The sequence below is a fragment of the Aquarana catesbeiana genome, linkage group LG04, assembly GCF_042186555.1.
Source record: "Aquarana catesbeiana isolate 2022-GZ linkage group LG04, ASM4218655v1, whole genome shotgun sequence".
NCBI lineage: Eukaryota > Metazoa > Chordata > Amphibia > Anura > Ranidae > Aquarana > Aquarana catesbeiana.
In genome coordinates, this window is record NC_133327.1 from 677,530,274 (window position 1) to 677,549,191 (window position 18,918).

The window sequence follows — 18,918 nt, forward strand, 5'->3', positions numbered from 1 at the left end:
GGACCCGGATAACTGCTGGCGTGACTGTAGTAGCAATGAATACTGCAGAGATTTGCAGCTTACGCAGGCATCTTGGGCTCTCATTGTGAAGCTAGGAAAGTCCGGCATGCTTTGCAAACAGTGACTTAGATTCTTCAATAAATATTTTTGAAAAATATTTTTCCACATGTAGTTCATATAAAATATCGCTTGTAAACTTGAAAAAATGTAAATTTATTGACCAATAAAACGTGTCTTCGTTTTTCATGATCTTCTGCTTTGTCTCTTCCAGAGATTGTCACAGAAATGGTTGACAAGGTAAGTACACATAGAAGGGGAATGGGTCAGGGGAGGAGGATTAATGGAACAATGTAGGAGATGGATGGATGATGGAGAGAGAGGAAGATAGGAGGGGTGGATGCTAGGAAGAGATCAATGTATCGGTGAGAGGGACAGAAGGATGTGTGGAGCAAGATGGCTGGATAGAGGGAACGAGTGTGGAGGGAAGAAGATTGTTGAAGGACTGGTGATGGAGAAAGGCAGGTTATGGAATATAATGGATGGATGGAAGGAGGCAAAAGATGGACAGGCAGACTGAGGTGAGGGTTGGAAAGAAGGAAAAAAAGATTAAAGAAGGGGATACCATCCAATTAGGTCATATGGGTTGCCGCCATCCCTTGTATAAGGAGAAAAAGAAATAACCCCTCAGAAAATGTTGGGACTTTAAAGGCAACAAAGTAATAAAAACAATTTTATTGATACAAATATACAAAAATACACATAAAAAAAGTCTAATGCAATAACATTGAATAAACAATAAAGTAGTAAAATAAGGAATATACTGATGTAGGAATCTAATGTATATTCGTGTAGTCTTCCACCTGGGCCTACGCGTTTCGGGACTGCTCAAAGAGTCCCTTCATCAAGGGCAACTTGTAGGAGGAATTTACACTACATAATGAAATATAAATTGACGTAATTAGAGATCAAATGCATTGTACATATTGCCTGCATCTTAAACCATTCTGTACAGCTTGACATCAAGAAACAGAAAAAAACAAAAAATAAATTATATAAAGGAGATGATACACATACCCAAGTATATTCAGGAAAGAAGACTCACTGTCAGAGTCTCGGGGGTAAGTACGCACAAGGCGCCACAAGAATCCAAAAAGGAAACAGGCGTATGTCTGGCCCCGCCTTATCCACACTGGTCCCAATGTGTCGCCCCAGGAGAGCGAACTCAAGAGGGGCAGCACTATCCTGGAGGGATCCAAAAAGCAAAGAACCAAGAGGGGATTATCTGGAACAAAAAAAGAGCCGGGTAGGCTGATGTCCCTCTACAAGCGGAAGACCCATATGTTCAAAATTGTCGCTGCATGGACGCAGGGCACGGCGTTCACCGTGCAGATCCGCGTCCAGGCAGGGCATAAAAATGAAACAATTTAAATATGCATAGCTTACCCTAGTGCTGATTCGTGAAGGATTTTAATAATGGATGTAAGCAGGTACCCCCGAGGTGTAAGCGGGGGAGCGAAGGTCCCTTAAGAGCACAAGCAGCTCCAAAAGTTGCAAAGGATAACCGCTTCCTACAACGGCAGAATCTGTAAAGTAATGCAAGAGAGGGGGAAGCTTAATCACAAACACTGGGACAGGAATATTCTCTGTGTATTGCAATATATAGTATATATTGCATGGGAACTCCATCAGAGGAGGCAAAGCAGAGAGCCTACAACAGGTTGGAGTTGCCAAACAAATAAAAACACGAGAAGGCAAAGAGCAGCATTACCGTGTCTGTAGTAACGCTGTGCTGCGGTGTGCTAAGGAGCTCCGTTCGTCCGGTCTGTAACCACCCCCCCGAGCAGGACAGTGACACTGACTCGGCGTCTGGTGGCTTAATATGGAAGGGGAGGAGAACAGGTGCGGTGTGGATTGGCGTACAAGTTCCGCCCATCATGCCGCCGCTCCAATAGGGGGGTAGACACCATGGTAACCCCATGACGCCACTCCGCCTAAGGAAGTTAGGAGATGGGAGTCATGGTAACGTCATGACGCCGCTCTGCCTGGGGGAAGGAGGAGACGAGAGCCATGACAACAGGGAGGGAGCGTCCTATGCTAGGGCGCTCTCCTGAGACTTAGTTAACACTTGTGTAAGTGAAGTAGAAAGTATATATCAGCATGGGTATTGCAGCCTTAGCCACAGAGAAGGCTGCAAAGTAGGGGACTGTACATGCAATTCCGGTGTGCATAATAAAATGGCAAGTAGATAGAGAGGAAGGCAGGAAACAATAAGTAAAAACTGACACTCAAATGGTCATTGGACCTAGCGAAATAGTAGTACAACAAAATCACCGCCTTGTACCCACAAGTGATTGCTAATAGACACTGCCGGGGCAGATCGGCGTCATGACGTTACCATGACTCCCATCTCCTAGCTTCCTTAGGCGGAGTGGCGTCATGGGGTTACCATGGTGTCTACCCCCCTATTGGAGCGGCGGCATGATGGGCGGAACTTGTACGCCAATCAGCACCGCACCTGTTCTCCTCCCCTTCCATATTAAGCCACCGGACGCCGAGTCAGTGTCACTGTCCTGCTCGGCGGCGGTGGTTGCAGACCGGACGAACTGAGCTCCTTAGCACACTGCAGCACAGCGTCACTACAGACACGGTAATGCTGCTCTTTGCCTTCTCGTGTTTTTATTTGTTTGGCAACTCCAACCTGTTGTAGGCTCTCTGCTTTGCCTCCTCTGATGGAGTTCCCATGCAATATATACTATATATTGCAATACACAGAGAATATTCCTGTCCCAGTGTTTGTGATTAAGCTTCCCCCTCTCTTGCATTACTTTACAGATTCTGCCGTTGTAGGAAGCTGTTATCCTTTGCAACTTTTTGAGCTGCTTGTGCTCTTAAGGGACCTTCGCTCCCCCGCTTACACCTCGGGGGTACCTGCTTACATCCATTATTAAAATCCTTCACGAATCAGCACTAGGGTAAGCTATGCATATTTAAATTGTTTCATTTTTATGCCCTGCCTGGACGCGGATCTGCACGGTGAACGCCGTGCCTTGCGTCCATGCAGTGACAATTTTGAACATATGGGTGTCTTCCGCTTGTAGAGGGACATCAGCCTACCTGGCTCTTTTTTTGTTCCAGATAATCCCCTCTTGGTTCTTTGCTTTTTGGATCCCTCCGGGATAGTGCTGCCCCTCTTGAGTTCGCTCTCCTGGGGCGACACATTGGGACCAGTGTGGATAAGGCAGGGCCAGACATACGCCTGTTTCCTTTTTGGATTCTTGTGGCGCTTTGTGCGTACTTACCCCCGAGACTCTGACAGTGAGCCTTCTTTCCTGAATATACTTGGGTATGTGTATCATCTCCTTTATATAATTTATTTTTGTTTTTTTCGGTTTCTTGATGTCAAGCTGTACAGAATGGTTTAAGATTCAGGCAATATGTACAATGTATTTGATCTCTAATTACGTCAATTTATATTTCATTATGTAGTGTAAATTCCTCCTACAAGTTGCCCTTGATGAAGGGACTCTATGAGCAGTCCCGAAACGCGTAGGCCCAGGTGGAAGACTACACGAATATACATTAGATTCCTACATCAGTATATTCCTTATTTTACTACTTTATTGTTTATTCAATGTTATTGCATTAGACTTTTTCTTATGTGTATTTTTGTATATTTGTATCAATAAAATTGTTTTTATTACTTTGTTGCCTTTAAAGTCCCACCATTTTCTGAGGGGTTATTTCTTTTTCTCCGGAAAGAAGGAAAGGTTGGAATAGAAAAATGGGCTGGAGGAGGGAGATGGAGACGAAGGGCTGGAGGAGGGAGATGGAGACGAATGGCTGGAGGAGGGAGATGGAGACGAATGGCTGGAGGAGGGAGATGGAGACGAATGGCTGGAGGAGGGAGATGGAGACGAATGGCTGGAGGAGGGAGATGGAGACGAATGGCTGGAGGAGGGAGATGGAGACGAATGGCTGGAGGAGGGAGATGGAGACGAATGGCTGGAGGAGGGAGATGGAGACGAATGGCTGGAGGAGGGAGATGGAGACTAACGGATGAAGGAGAGAGATGGAGACTAACGGATGAAGGAGAGAGATGGAGACTAACGGATGAAGGGGATATATGAATGGATGGAGAAGAATGATGAAGGATGGATGGGGGACCTATGGAGCTCAGTATTACAGCTCGCTTCTCTAACTGTAGAAGCTGATATTTGGACTCTGGAGTCCTCTGCAGGGCTAGTGCTAGATTCTTGGCTTAGGCCAAGGTGAACTGTTGCAGTGGGCCTGTTGTCTTTAAACGGTCATCATATTTAGCTGATGGGGTAATGGTTTGTCTTTGAGCAGTAGAGAAGGTTATGGAGAAGTGAACACGGAATCATCAGAGATGCTGGAAATTGAGCTGGCACGGCTGCTGACAAGAGAGATGGTGAATCTGCTTGGTAAGTACTTAGATACTTGCCTATAACTGAGTTAGAACTAGTAAAGTTATTAAAATCTCTCTTTCCTTGTGTGTGTGACACCACTTCGTGCCAGGCAAGCTTTCAGCGCTGTCACACTTTGAATGCCAATTGGGCGGTCATGCAACACTGTACCCAAACTAAATTTTTATCATTTTCTTCCCACAAATATAGATTTCTTTTGGTAGGATTTGATCACTACTGGGGTTTTTTTATTTTTTGTTAAACCAAAAAAGACCGAAATTAAAATAAAAATGTGTTTTCTCCTGCACTGATGGGTACTCATGGGCATTGATGAGGAGGCGTTTATATGCAGCACTGATGGGTGGCACTGACAGTCGTTACTGATGGCCACAGATTGGCATTTTGGTGGGCACCTCTAATGAGGTCTGTGCTAATTATCAGCGCAGACCCCCCCCCCATCAGGAGAGCCGCCGACCGGGTCTTCCTGTCAGCGCGAACCAAGGAAAGCCGTTTATTGGCACTTCCTGGTTATCGCTGTGATTGGTCACAGCTGATCATGTGGTTAAGAGTACGTCATAGGCTCTTTACCGCGATCGGAGATGCGGTGTGTCAGAGCGACACACAGCACCGCCGATCACCACGCTGCACGCCCCCGGGGAAGTGGTTAAAGTGTCTTTCCTCCAGTGTTCTCTGTAGGACACTGTTTATTAACAAGTTCCTCTTCCCCTGGTTTCTGTATGATTCCAGCTTCTTGCTGCGTGGCCCAGAAGACCAGTGAGCAAAGCACAAACAACAAAGCAGAGGTGGACGGACTGCGTGGTGTGAATCAGGCTGAAGCAGAGGGTAAGAACACAGAATTAATACCATAATTTATTTCTGAAGCGCTTGTATAGTGACTGTAAACATATGTTCTTTCATTATTATGGTCAGGATTACAAAATGAGTGTTTTGTAGTGTTTTATCTAGCCAGCAGATGATGTTTAGACCTCCTCGTGCCATTAGCATGATTCTGTTTGAGCTGTGCTGATAGTAGGCTAATTGAGTCCAACATTTTAATCAGACAAATGGAGCCTCATAGCAATTTGTGTCTGCAGTGTTGCTGCGTTAGCTAATCCAGTGTTTCTCAACTCCAGTCCTCAAGAGGCCCCAACAGATCATGTTTTCAGGGTTTCCCCTCAGATGAAACAACTGTGGTAATTACTAAGGCAGTGAAACTGATCAAATCACCTGTGCAAAATAATGGCCTTAAAACATGACCTGTTGGGGCGCATTGAGAACTGAAGTTGAGAAACAGTGAGCTAACCCATAGTGCTTCGGGAGCCTCGTCGTATATTAAATGGTTTTTTTTTTTTTTTTTTTCTAAAACAAAGACTTGTATAAAACCTAAAATAAGAGTAAAGTAAAATATAAAATTGACGCAAAACCATTTTCTTTCTGTGCTCCATTAAGGGACAGTCTAAAACCTTTTGTTTTTTTTCCTAGCAAATGAAAAAAAAAAAACTGTAGGCCAGCCTGGAATAACTCCTTCCACTACTAGCATGCCTTTTTTTTTCATTATCCTTTGCCTCCTCATTTTGCATCTTTCTGGTACAGGCTGGCAGCCTGCCCCGAGGTTGGGCTGGCAGCCTACCCCGATGTGGGTCTTGCATCTGCAGCCTGGGGTAATGTTATACTGTGATCTTGGAGTATATCCTGTCTTCTGTGTGTTTCGGACCTTCTTCTTTGTCAGTTGGAGTTTTTGCCACAATCGTGCAAGGTTTTATGTCCCATATTTCCTGGACTCACAGGTAGGAAGGACAGGAAAACCAGGGAAATATGGGGGGGTGGCACTACCGTGGGCCCCTGAATGCGATCCGGCAGCCTTGCCTCTCCGGCTTTTGGCAGCAGCGGGAGCCATTGGCACAGCCAGTGAACCAATCGGGAGGGTGTGGGGCCGAGCCGCGGCTCGGGAGCTCACCTGCTTGAGTGCAACTTGCTCTGGGGGCACCTGGCAGGAAGGGAGGAGCCAGGAGTGCCGGCGTGGGACCAGAGAAGAGGAGGATCGAGGCTGCTCTGTGCAAAACATGTTTTTTTAAAAAACAGATGATACCATTGTAGGTTTAAATAGATGTAAATCGCAATATATAAATTTTAATATAATTTAGTATAAGAATTCCTCCTCCTTATTTCACATGCCAACCAAACTATCCAACAAAAGTGGCCCTGAGCGGGGGTTGGGGCAAACTATAGCATTGACCTGAGGTTGTTTTTTCACCCCAGTGTTAGATGCTCTTCTTGTATTTTCCTTATACAGTATTGAATTTTTATATTTTATTTTAGGCTCTCTAGCTGATGAGGAGATGATGAGCCTGGAAGTACCATTACCGGGGTCTCTGAAGTTGACCGAACTTGGGATGTTTCTTATGTCAAGTGAGGTGAGTGCTGATCCAGGTGGGCAGACGGCCGTTTAATTTCTGGGTACCCCGAGCTGAATCTGTAACAGTCTAATGCCCCGTACACACGGTCGGACTTTGTTCGGACATTCCGACAACAAAATCCTAGGATTTTTTCCGACAGATGTTGGCTCAAACTTGTCTTGCATACACAGGATCACACAAAGTTGTCGGAAAATCCGATCATTCTAAACACGGTGACGTAAAACACGTACATCGGGACTTTAAACGGGGCAGTGGCCAATAGCTTTCATCTCTTTATTTATTCTGAGCATGCGTGGCACTTTGTCCGTCAGATTTTTGTACACACGATCGGAATTTCCGACAACGGATTTTGTTGTCGGAAAATTTTATAGCAAGCTCTCAAACTTTGTGTGTCGGAAAATCCGATGGAAAATGTGTGATGGAGCCCACACACGGTCAGAATTTCCGACAACAAGGTCCTATCACACATTTTCCATCGGAAAATCCAACCGTGTGTACGGGGCATAATAGGACACAGGTGGCGGGTGTCAACAGGCCAGCATACATCGGTGTACACGGTCACTGGATGATTGGATGTGTGTTGCTGTCAGAGGGTGCTCTGATTGGATGAGATTGGAAGAGAAGGTTTGCTTTGGGTGGTGGTGATGGTAATAGTGAATATTGAGGAGATTGTTCAAGTTTGCAGGAGAGTAGGAATGAATCTTCAAGTGTATACATAAATGTAAGGTTGGGTCTAGGAAATGGAGCAAAATGTCATTCATAAATTGTGTTGAAATTTGTTTTTTAGGAGGTGTCCTCCCCTTTACTGATCAGTGCCTTCAGCCCACTTGTTTGGATGGACACACTGGCCTGTCGCAGAGCAGCTAATCATCTGTGCTGGCCCCTGCTAAAACAGGTATGGAGAGCCCCCAGGATCCTTGCGACTTGTTCCCAAGTTGCGGCTTATTTACTGGACTCCGACACGCTCTTCTCTTCCTCTTTGAAGTGATGTTATAAATAACAAACCTGTTGTACTTCACTGCCCTGTGCAGTTGGCTTTGCACAGAGCAGCCCCGATCCTCCTCTTCTCGGGTCCCTCTTCGGCTCTCCTGGCCCATCCCTTCTGTTAAGTGCCCCCCACAGCAAGCAGCTTGCTATGAGGGCACCCAACCCGAGCAACAGCTCCCTATGTCCATTTATACAAGGAGCCGTGGCCCGCCCCGCCCCCTTTCTCTCCTCTCCTCTCATTGGCTGCGTTAACAATCACTTTAAGGGCTCGTTTTTTTTATTTGCTGCAAGGATTGCCACTTACCCTCACCGCTTGTTTCAACCTTGTAAATGCCGCACCGTCGTGTCACAACCACATGCATTGCACTCAATTATGAGGGGGGGGTTGCAATGCAGCTCCATTTACTTGCATGGGTGGTATTCAGCAGACTGTGGTACCCACTAAATGTGACAAGGGTTATAATTCCTGCCATGTCCACAAAACAGCATCATCTCTACGGCATGGGTACACCCTAGCTGTTTTTTTTTTTTTTTCTTTGCTTAGACTGGGGTGGGGGGGCGAAAATGTGGCTCAGCACCTCCCCCAACAACCAATTTGAACGGTCCCTTAAGTGGGGTACACACTATCAGAAAGTCGGGTGAACGTATGCTTGTTTTATCTCGATGTTTCACAGCAAATCGAAAACCCATGAAAGAAAATTCTTACGAATATTCTCGCACGACAAAGGCTTTTTTTGTTAATTGTTTCTGATCATGCGCAGTCTTTTATTTCTGATTTTTCTTGTATGAAAACGGTACACATTAAACGAAGATCGTTCGTTCTGTTACCATATGAGAAAAATTTGGGCGTTTGTCCCTTCGGGAATTGTCGTATGAAGGTTTGGAATCGGCTGTCGAAAGTTGTATACACACTATACGGAAATTGTACGAAAATTCTTTGGATGAAAATGTTCGCCCGATAGTCTTATAGTGTGTAGGACCGAGTCTTTAGTCTGACTCTGGGGTTCCTCCTTTCTATCATACTCCTAAAGATATTGCAGTCTCCATCTATCATCCTTTTCTTCTTCCTCTTTTGTGTGCTTTTCTTACTCTTCTCTATATCCATCTTCTTGCTCCTCTGAGCTGCATAGTACAGTATGTGTTGCTGACGTTGATCACTGTCTCCTGTAGGTCATTTCCGGTTCTCTGCCCTCAGAAGCTGCTCTTTGTTTCTTTACAAATATTCTGCACGGTCTTCAGATACACGGTCAGGACGAAGCCTGTAATCACTCCCTGGTGAACCTGGCGTTAAAGGTGTATGAAGCTCTGGTAAGAATCAGTGTCTCCGCCTCAGACTGCCAGGAACCATCAAGAAAGTCATGTACTATGCTAGTATAATATTGGAATTATAAATTATAATCATGGAGACAAGTGTTATAAATATATACAGTAAAACCTCGGATTGCAAGTAACGAGGTTTAAATAATGACTCGATTTGCGAGTGTTGTCTCGCAAGACGAGCAGGATTCAAGCCTCTGGGGTGTGCAGTACCGCATGTGGCCAGAGGTGTGGGGGCATCAGAGAAGCTCAGAGACACTCGGTTCCCAAGAGAATCCGAGCGTCTCTGGCGCCCCCCCTCTGGCCACATGCGGTAATGCATACACAAGCAGTGACACTGGAACAAATTATCTGAGTTTCCATTGATTCCTATGGGGAAACACACTTTGATATACGAGTTCTTTGGATTACAAGCATGCTTCTGGAACAAATTATGCTCATAATCCAAGGTTCTACTGTATAGATATAATTATTAGATGTGATATGTAATTACTTACGCAGACTTTCTTTTTTTTACTAGCGTCCACTGTTCCCAGAGCTGCGGCTGGTGATGGAACAAGTCCCAGAGGTTCAACTGGACTCCTTGCAGCAGTTTGATACTGAACTTCTGTCCCCGGGACAGAAAACTTCAAAGAAGATGAGGAAGGATCAATTCTGCCAGCTCATCTCTGGGTGCATAGGGGTAAGCAGAGATGAGGAAGGTTCTGGGGTGGGAATATGGGATACCTTTTTGCAAAAGCTTAAAAGGTTAGATCACCTATACAGAAAAAATGTAAAGGTGAACTAACATTTTACACCCTCGCTAGTCTTTGATTTCCAGGATTTTGGTGCAGCTGGCTACCCAGCATGCACCTCTTGACCTCGCGCCTGCGCAGTAATGTTACTGCGTGGCGCTGATTACAGGAATAGGTGATTCCCATGGACTCCTGGGATAGCTGGCTCTGATATTCCAGCAGTCCATGGGAATCGCCTTGTGACGTAATCGCCTAGGCGGCCAGACCAGAAGGGCTGCAAGAAATAAACAAAGGTATAAAAAATTTACAATAGCATTGTGGATGGGGATGCTTGCAGGTTCAAAAAATGGGTGGAGCTTTAAAGGGAAGCTTTACAGAAAGAAATGTAAAAGTGAACTAACATCGTGCCAGTCACTGTACTGTTCTTTAGCATTATGTGCATATAAAATGCACAGCTAAAGTCTGCAGGACCCAGTGGCTAGCAGGGTTGCACACTAGAGATATGTGCACTGCCGAAAAATTTGTTAGTCTTCGTTTCATTCGTTTTTTTCTGAAATTCGAAAATCCAAAAATTCGAAATAATAACTTAAACTATTACTAACTCTTAAATATCGTATTGGAATTTACTTTCAAATTTAGCTGTTGGTAAACGTAACAAATACTAATTTATCTGAAGTTACGAATTATCCAAAATAACAAATGCTGCATCTAAGCAAATGGAACGGAACAAAATAATAATAAATAATACCTTTTTATCACCATTATTTGTTACGTTCCATTCATTTAGATACGAGTTATCCGTAAAAACGAATGCTGTATCTAAACAAATGGAACGTAACAAAATAATAATAAATACATCTTTATAATTATTTATTATTATTTTGTTCCATTCCATTTGTTTAGATGCGGCATTCGTTATTACGGATAATTCGTAATTTTGGATAAATTCGTATTCGTTGCGTTCACTAACAGCCAAGATTGAAAGGAAATTCCAATACCTCTAATTTAATATTTGGTAATAAGTTATTAGTTATTTTAGATTTTAGGGTTTTTGGATTTTCGAATTTCCGAATTAACGAATTTGTCTAAATTCATTAAATGATTTCGGAATTAAACGAATTGCAGATGTCTATTTCACACGTCTAAAGGGATACCGGGCATGTGTTCTTTCATAAATCTGAGGCCGGGTGCTGTGATGTATATACTATTTTCAGCCATCTCCAGTGCGGTCACATGATCCCCTGTGAAAGCTGCAGGGGAGAGAACAGAGCGCCCAATAATAGCTAATAATTCCAGGAGCAGTGTAATCATCCATAGGTTTCCATGTCTATCTGTTGTTGGCGCCCTCTCCTCTCCCCTGCAGCTGCCACAGGCTAGCATAGGTGTTGGGATGAAACATTTTTAAGACTAATTAATTTTAGGCTGGAATTCTACATTCATAAACTTCTGTTAATTGATATCTCCACCCATTGTGTTTCTGATTTGGTGAATGGCTATCTCCACCCCCACGGTTCCCGTCTCCTTGTGTAATAGTAGCATTCCTCTTCTCATTTTAGAAACCTCTTGGTGAGCAATTTCGGAAAGACATTCACATCCGGAACCTTCCCTCCTTATTCCAGAAGAAACCTCGCCCGGACTTGGAAGATTCCATTCTCGGAGGCTGTCCGGAAGCTCTGCCGGAACTATTTCAACAGTGATCTCTGGCTCTCAGATTCCCTGGACCTGCTGGAGGAATTCTTCCGACCACATTCCTGTGTCTATAGACACAGGGTCACTACAGAGAAGATCACACTGGTATCCGACCCGCTTGCAGCTTCGTCATCTCTTCTCCCCCTATGGGGGTCTGATGTATAATGAACTATATAGACATTCCCTGCCAGCGCCCATTGCCCGGCGCTAGTCAGTTCCCTCATCTGAGACTCCGGCGATGATAGACCGATGTAGGAGAATCCGTCGGGGCTGAGACTGTGATGCCAGCAGCATCTTGTTTTTTTAGAAACGAGGAGTGATAAAAATAAAACCATATGGCCCCTTTCACACGTGTGGACCGTTCATCCGTTTTTTTCATCCATCCGTAGACTGATGAAAACGGACGTCAGTCAAATCTGTTTTCATTTCCGTTCATCTCCGATTGTTCATCCGTTGTCATCCGTTTGGTCATCCGTTGTCATCCGTTTGTTCATCCGTTGTCATCCGTTTGTTCATCCGTTGTCATCCGTTTGTTCATCCGTTGTCATCCGTTTGTTCATCCGTTGTCATCCGTTTGTTCATCCGTTGTCATCCGTTTTTCATTCGTTGTAATCCTTTTTCATCCCCTTTTCATCACTTTTCCATGAATTTTCCCTTGATTCTTTGTTTTTCCCCAGCATGCATTGTGCTTCTCATGCTGCTTTGTGGTTTCACCTTTTATTCCATTTTGCTTCCTGTTAACTTTCTGTAGTTTACGTGCTTCAGACCAATGGATTTGGGCAGATGTTTTGAGCATGTGACATTATTTGTCATGTTGTTGTGTTTGAGAAGACGAAAAATCGGCAGGAAGATTTCTCCGAGAAGACGCAGGTACTGGACACATCCCCCATGCTGCTCAAGAGGCCCACTGAAGGTTTTTTTTGCTCTGCACTATGCAGATTTGCAATATTTTCCTCAAAAATTCTTCAATTTTACCAGAATGTCTGTAACGTTCAAATTTTTATTAGAAAAGTTCCATCCATGACTGGAAAGAATGAACACGGATATGAGACGTTGTGTGCCTCCAGAGGAGGTAAGCTAGCCTTTTTTCTGCTTGATTATTTCCAGCATAGGATTCCTTTTATCATTTCTTTTACTCTTACTCTTCCTAGGTTTCTGGCATCTGGACTATCCTATACGTCCCTAAACCACTACTTTTTGTTGGAAATCTCTACAATTTCAGGAATTGTGTGCGACACATATCGAGCAATATGGGAGGAGCTTCGTATGCTGCAATCCATGTGGCAGGAAATCACAATATGTTTTTGGAGAAAGACACAATTCCCTAATTGTGTTGGAGCCCTGGATGGGAAACGCATCCAAATTCAGATGCCGCCTGGATCTGGCTCATAATTTTTTTAATTATAAGAAATACTTCTCCCTTGTGCTTGTGGCAATCTGTGACAGTAATTATATATTTGTAGCTGTAGCTATTGGGGCGTATGGACGTACTGCAGACTCAAGAGTGTTTACAGCATCGGAAATGGGGAGAAGACTACTTGAGGGCCACTTCCATTTGCCATCAGACAAACCTCTTCCAGGAACTGCAGGGCATATTCCACATGTGCTTGTAGCTGATGAGGCATTTGCACTTTCTAGGCATCTCCTAAGGCCTTATGGCAGGCACAATATAACTGCACCCCCCCCCCCCCCCCCAAATAAAAAAAAAAATTTAACTACCAGCTGAGTCACGCAAGGTGCCTTATTGACAAGCAAGTGGCGCATATTCCATACTACAGTGCAACTAAGCCTGGAGAATGCTGAACTAGCTATACAAGCATGCTGTGTTCTCCATAACATTATACATGACAAAGAAGGAATTACTGTCGAAGAAGAGGACGAAATCAATTTGCCCTCTGTACGGTATACTGGACTACGACCCAACAATTCAGACATTACCATGCGTGAAATGCGAACTATTTCATTTCCCCAGAAGGAGAGCTTCCATGACAGTATCAACATGTGTAAAAACACCCACCAGCCACTTTGTTAGGTACGCCTTGCTAGTACCATGTTTGACCCCCTTTTGCATTCAGAACTGCCTTAATTCTTCATGGCATAGATTAAAAAAGCTGTTGTACATATCAAAGCAGTGCCAACATCGACCATCACGTCTTTTCTATCTGTTATATTTGGTTTATATAGAGTTACATAAAAAAAATCCCTTTTCCATGCAGTCAAATTTTTTTTATTAATGTCACAGAAAAAAATTGACCACAACATATATCCCCAAAAATATAATATGTGCAAACATATTTTTGTAGAAAAAAATAACATGTATACAAACTAACACATCTAGTGCTCTGAAAATGTGTGGTGTTGCATTCCCTGGCTGAGGGAAGTTCTCGGGAGCTCGTGGAACCCAGCTTAGAGCTCTGGAATCCCATTTTCCAGCTTCCACTGCGCCTCTTATGTGTAAGTCACCCTGTGTCTGTTGGGGGCACAGGGTGATCGAGAACCACAGAACAGACTCCTACTGGGGTTCTCGAGTCACCCTGTGACCCTAAGACACAGGTTGACTTGCAAATAAGAGAGGCAGAGGAAGCTGGAAAATGTGTTTCCTGAGTTCCACGAGCCCCCCGCCCTAAGTTAGTCCCTTTATACATAGAGGTGGACGTAGGGGACAGGAGAACTTCCCTTAGCCAGGGCATTTAAACTGGTGTCGATGGGTATTCTAGCATGACAATGACCCAAACCACACGGCCAAAGCAACAAAGGGGTGGCTCAAGAAGAAGCACATTAAGGTCCTGAAGTGGCCTAGCCAGTCTCCAGACCTTAATCCCTTAGAACAGGGATATGCAATTAACGAACCTCCAGCTATTGCAGAACTAAAAGTCCCATGAGGCATAGCAAGACTCTGACAGCCACAAGCATGACGGGACTTGTAGTTATGCAACAGCTGGAGGTCCACTAATTGCATATCCCTGCCTTAGAAAACGTGGAGGGAGCTTAAGGTTCAAGTTACCAAATGTCAGTCTCGAAACCTTAATCACTTGGAGAGGATCTGCAAAGAGGAGTGGGACAAAATCCCTCCTGAGATGTGCGAAACATGGTGACCAACTACCAGAACGGGGAAACTTAAACCTTTAATGAATGGGGATACTTTAAAGATCCTGATTATAAGGACTGGGGGAATTGGAATAGGGATTTGATGATTGGGAGGAACTACCATATGAAGTGACCTGGAAACTGGTGGACTCGTAGGAAATGGAGGTTGGCTGGCTAGAAAGTGCCACTGGAGATGGGGGGGTAATTCATTTTGGGCAATGGTGACTGGTGTACGTTGGTGATGGGGGAAAATGATTGGGTGGTAATGATGCTGAAACATGTGCTGTGAGGATGGGTTTAGTGGAGTAGGCTCACTATGGTAGGGACATTGTTGGTGAGTAATGAGTGACGGCATGGGATCACCAGACATTGCTGCCCTTATGCACACACCAGCGTAATTGAAGATAGCTATTTTCACATCCATTTTTCGCAGAGTGGGTACTTGTCCAAGATGGTGGTATAGATTTTTAACAAAGATTGCATCCTGATTGGTGGGGTCAGCAAATGGATCATTGGCATCAACCCTTCTCATCGCCTTCATCTCCTCTATGAATGACAACATCGCTCCATCCATGTCAGGTTTGGGTTGGAATTGGCATCGTCGACTGCTTATTGACGTGGTGGCTCGAACAGATCGAATCTATGGAGTGGGAAATTTGTTAGAACATTTGTCAACATTTTATAATGGGGCATTTTGTTTAGGATTCTTACAGGCACACGTCTTTCCTGCGTGGTTCTTGTTGCTGCTGATTCTTGATTTGGCGACAATTGGGAAGACGCGGGTTGTTCGGCACCCTGCTCAGTTTGGTAAACTCCTATCTCTTCCTCTGGCGCTTGCTCGGTATCCTCTGAGCCTGCATCCCCCTCCTCTATCTCTGAAATGTTGGTGCTGGAATTGTAGAAGATATGCTGATAGATGGATCAGTACAGTAGATGTATTACAATACATAGATCCATGTGTGTCTTTACTGTTGCAAAGGAGTATATGATTTGGTCTACTTGGCCAATTTATGTAATATAGGGGAGAAAAAAGGTATTTACTTACTGTCTTAATTCCATCACATTTCTCAAGAAGTCTAACATTTCAAAGAAAGGGCTTCTTTTTTTTAGACGCCCCTGCACCACTTCTTTTGTCCTCAGCCTCACCCTTAAATTCACGTCTATACCGGTCTCTTTGCGATGTCCACCGCGTCACAATTTTTTGGCCTGGGTGGGAACAGTAGACACAATTAACATAGAACTCCAACATGACAATTAGGTATACTATTTGAAACGCATATGTGGAATACATGTCTTGGAATGTTAAAGTGGTTTTAAACCGCTCTTTTTGTCACTTATACCTACAGGCAAGACTAACCTATAGGAACTGCAAATATCTCCTAAAAGTGCGCCATTTAGGAGATATTTGCTGTAGACTGCGCCGATGATATAATCGTCGCATGCGCTGTGAAGAAACGGCCCTCCATGCCATTTCTTCACTAGCAAGTGTCGTGACTGACGGCTCCCACGCGCAGGTGCGGGAGTGGTGTTACGTGACTCTGGTCAGTCACAGAGCCGAAAAAAAAAAAAACTCCCGTCCCCGCATGCTCGCACACAGCAGCGAATGCATATGTAGGTCATGTCTGCATATATAAACAACATTTAAACCACGCATCTGAGGTATCACCGCAAACATTAAAGCGAGAGCAATAATTCTACCACTAAACCTCCCCTGTAACTCAAAACATGTAACCTGGAAAAAAAATTTAAAGCGTCACCTATGGAGATTTTTAATTACTGACGTTTGACTCCATACCACATATGTGCACAATTTTAAAGCGTGACATGTGAGGTATCTATTTACTCGCCCTACCATCTGTCACATTATAACAAAAAATGTTTTTTTTCTTTTTTATGTGTTTTTTTTTTTTTCCCCCACAAAAATCGCTTTGGAAAAATTGCTGCGCAAATACCGTGTGACATATAAAGTTTTAACGACCGCCATTTTTTTCTCCAAGTTAAAATGTATATAATGTTTGAGGGTTCTAAGTAATTTGTTAGCAAAAATATGATGACTTTACACGCTTGAGAGGAGTGCTGGGATTTGCCAGGGGATTTAGGTGGACAAGTATCAGGATGCTAATAGTGAAATATGGGTGTACTACAAGATAACCATACCAACCCATCCCACAAACTGCTTACCACATATCCGACGCTGTTTATCACTGAGTGACACCCAGTTTGGTGTGGCCTCCACAAAGATCTCTTCCCACATCCTACTTTTGGTGCTTCGATCACTATATTCAAGACATTTTTTGTCCCATAAAGCTGGCCTGGCATGCACCAGGTTGATGAGGCGTTCATGTGACACATCTCTTGCCATGTCTTCTCAAATCTTTTTGTCTTCTCAAATCTTTTTGTCTTCTCAAGTCTTTTTTGTCTTCTCTCTGTCTTTCTTCTCTCTCTCTCCTATAGCACTAGGCTGCATGTGACTTCCTAAAGACCACTACCTGGGTCATAGGTTGATTTTTTTTTTTTTTAATATATTCATATTTTATAAGATTACAGATTGTGGTTAAAAACGGATTTCAGTGGATTGGATGTAAACAGATCGTCCGCTAACATCCGTTTTACGTCCGTTTTTTGTACAGAAGGAAAAATAGGGTTTTCTTCCGTCATGAAAAACGGAACTTAGCGGAGACGGATGTGGGCGGACGTTAGCGGATAATTATCCGCTAACGTCCGCTATCCCATAGAGATGCATTGATATCCATTTTCATCCATCTGCGGATGGATGAAAAAAACGGACGAACGGTCCGCGTGTGTGAAAGGGGCCTATCTCTGCGACCACCAACCAAACCACTGGGGTTCAGCATCCTACAATGGAAAGAGCTATTTTTTTCACAGCCAAACTTTTTTCTTTTTCTAATTCCGATGAAGGTGAAATTCCTACCATTGCTAATTATGGTTTCCATAATCCTTTGCCGTTGACCTGGCGCATCAGTTGAGCAGCAGGCAGACCTTAGTATTGGAAGTTTTATTTTTTTAGTTCTTGTGGAGTCACTCCGGCATCCCCAATCATGACCGTTCTATGTGTTTTCTTGTGAATAGTTCATCTTTTTAAAGTAATTATGAGCAGAATCCCCGAACCACCATCTTGTATTTGGATGAAAATAAATGGATGTTTGGTACACGGTGTGCGTTTCTTTGTATTCTGTATCTGGTATGACTTGTATAATCACTTCAGAACCGCCCACCGCACTTATACTGCAGCAGAGAGGCCCCGCAATGCCAAATCACGTACATGTACGTGATTTGGCATTTGCGGGGGTGGGGGGGGGGGGGTCCTGGACAATAATTTAAGGCCGGAAACCCACCGATTGGCTGAGAGCCATGTGTATGTAAACAAGACAGGGCTCTCTACAGACAGCAGTAATGTGGCTTTTTTTTTTATTCTCCCGGCACATTGCTTGGGAAAAGCAACACGCATTACACAGTGTTAAGCCCTATACACACTGGCAGAATGTCGGGAGACATTTGCCGGTACAAAAAATACAAAAAATACCCGCTGACATTCTGCCCGTTTTTACCAATTTACTCTTATTGGGATTTTTTTCCTAAAGACATGTAACCGAATACATTTTGGTCTAAATTCATGAAGAAATTAGATTTTTACGTTTTTTTTTTTCATTAGATATGTTTTATAGCAGAAAGTAAAATAGATATATACTTTTATTTTATTTATTTTTTAGGCTTTTTTTGTAATTGCAAAAAAAAAATAAAATACCAGTGGTGATCAAATAAAATACCACCAAAAGAAAGCTTTTTGTGTGGAAAAAAATTGTATAAATTTCATTTGTGTACAGCATTGCATGACTGCGCAATTACCAGTTAGTAGTAGTGCAGTGCTGAACAGCAAAAAATTGCCTGGTCATGAAGGCGGTAACACTCAAGTGGAGCTCTGCCTCCCCCATCCAAGATATTAGCCATTCATAAGGGACACAAGATCAGAATCAGGCAAAAGAAATCCCCCTCTACTTAACAGGTGTGTTTTATACAAAGAAACCAATGATAAAAGCTTTCCTTATGATGGAAAGATGGCAGGAAATCCCCCTTAGTGCCAAAACCAGGAGGGACCACCATCCAGCTGTAACAAAAGATGTTGAAACCCATACCCCCTCCTACACAAAAAAAGCCTCCAGGTGCAGCCATGCGTCAGGGCACACAATGTGTTCTACCTTGGAGAACATCGCTATGTCTACCGATGTAACTCATTGTACACCG

At 43.7% G+C, this 18,918-nt stretch overlaps 1 protein-coding gene across 2 annotated transcripts in view; it reads left to right on the forward strand.

The window, feature by feature from the left end:
* Nucleotides 1-17,825, forward strand: part of LOC141141028 (exportin-5-like) — a 93,059-nt gene extending 75,234 nt beyond the window's left edge. Inside the window, exons 25-33 of one of the 2 annotated variants that reach the window (XR_012244032.1) lie at nt 272-297; nt 4,348-4,442; nt 5,172-5,267; nt 6,744-6,838; nt 7,629-7,736; nt 8,999-9,136; nt 9,666-9,827; nt 11,436-12,640; nt 12,720-17,825. Coding sequence is in view for 1 of the 2 variants with exons in the window: in XM_073628688.1 (XP_073484789.1) it covers nt 272-297; nt 4,348-4,442; nt 5,172-5,267; nt 6,744-6,838; nt 7,629-7,736; nt 8,999-9,136; nt 9,666-9,827; nt 11,436-11,576 (861 nt within the window). In the remaining variant the exon portion in view is untranslated. Of the gene's footprint in view, nt 1-271; nt 298-4,347; nt 4,443-5,171; nt 5,268-6,743; nt 6,839-7,628; nt 7,737-8,998; nt 9,137-9,665; nt 9,828-11,435 lie in introns of both variants that reach the window. The other variant, XM_073628688.1, reaches the window with a different exon arrangement.
* The last annotated feature ends 1,093 nt before the right edge of the window (nt 17,826-18,918 follow it).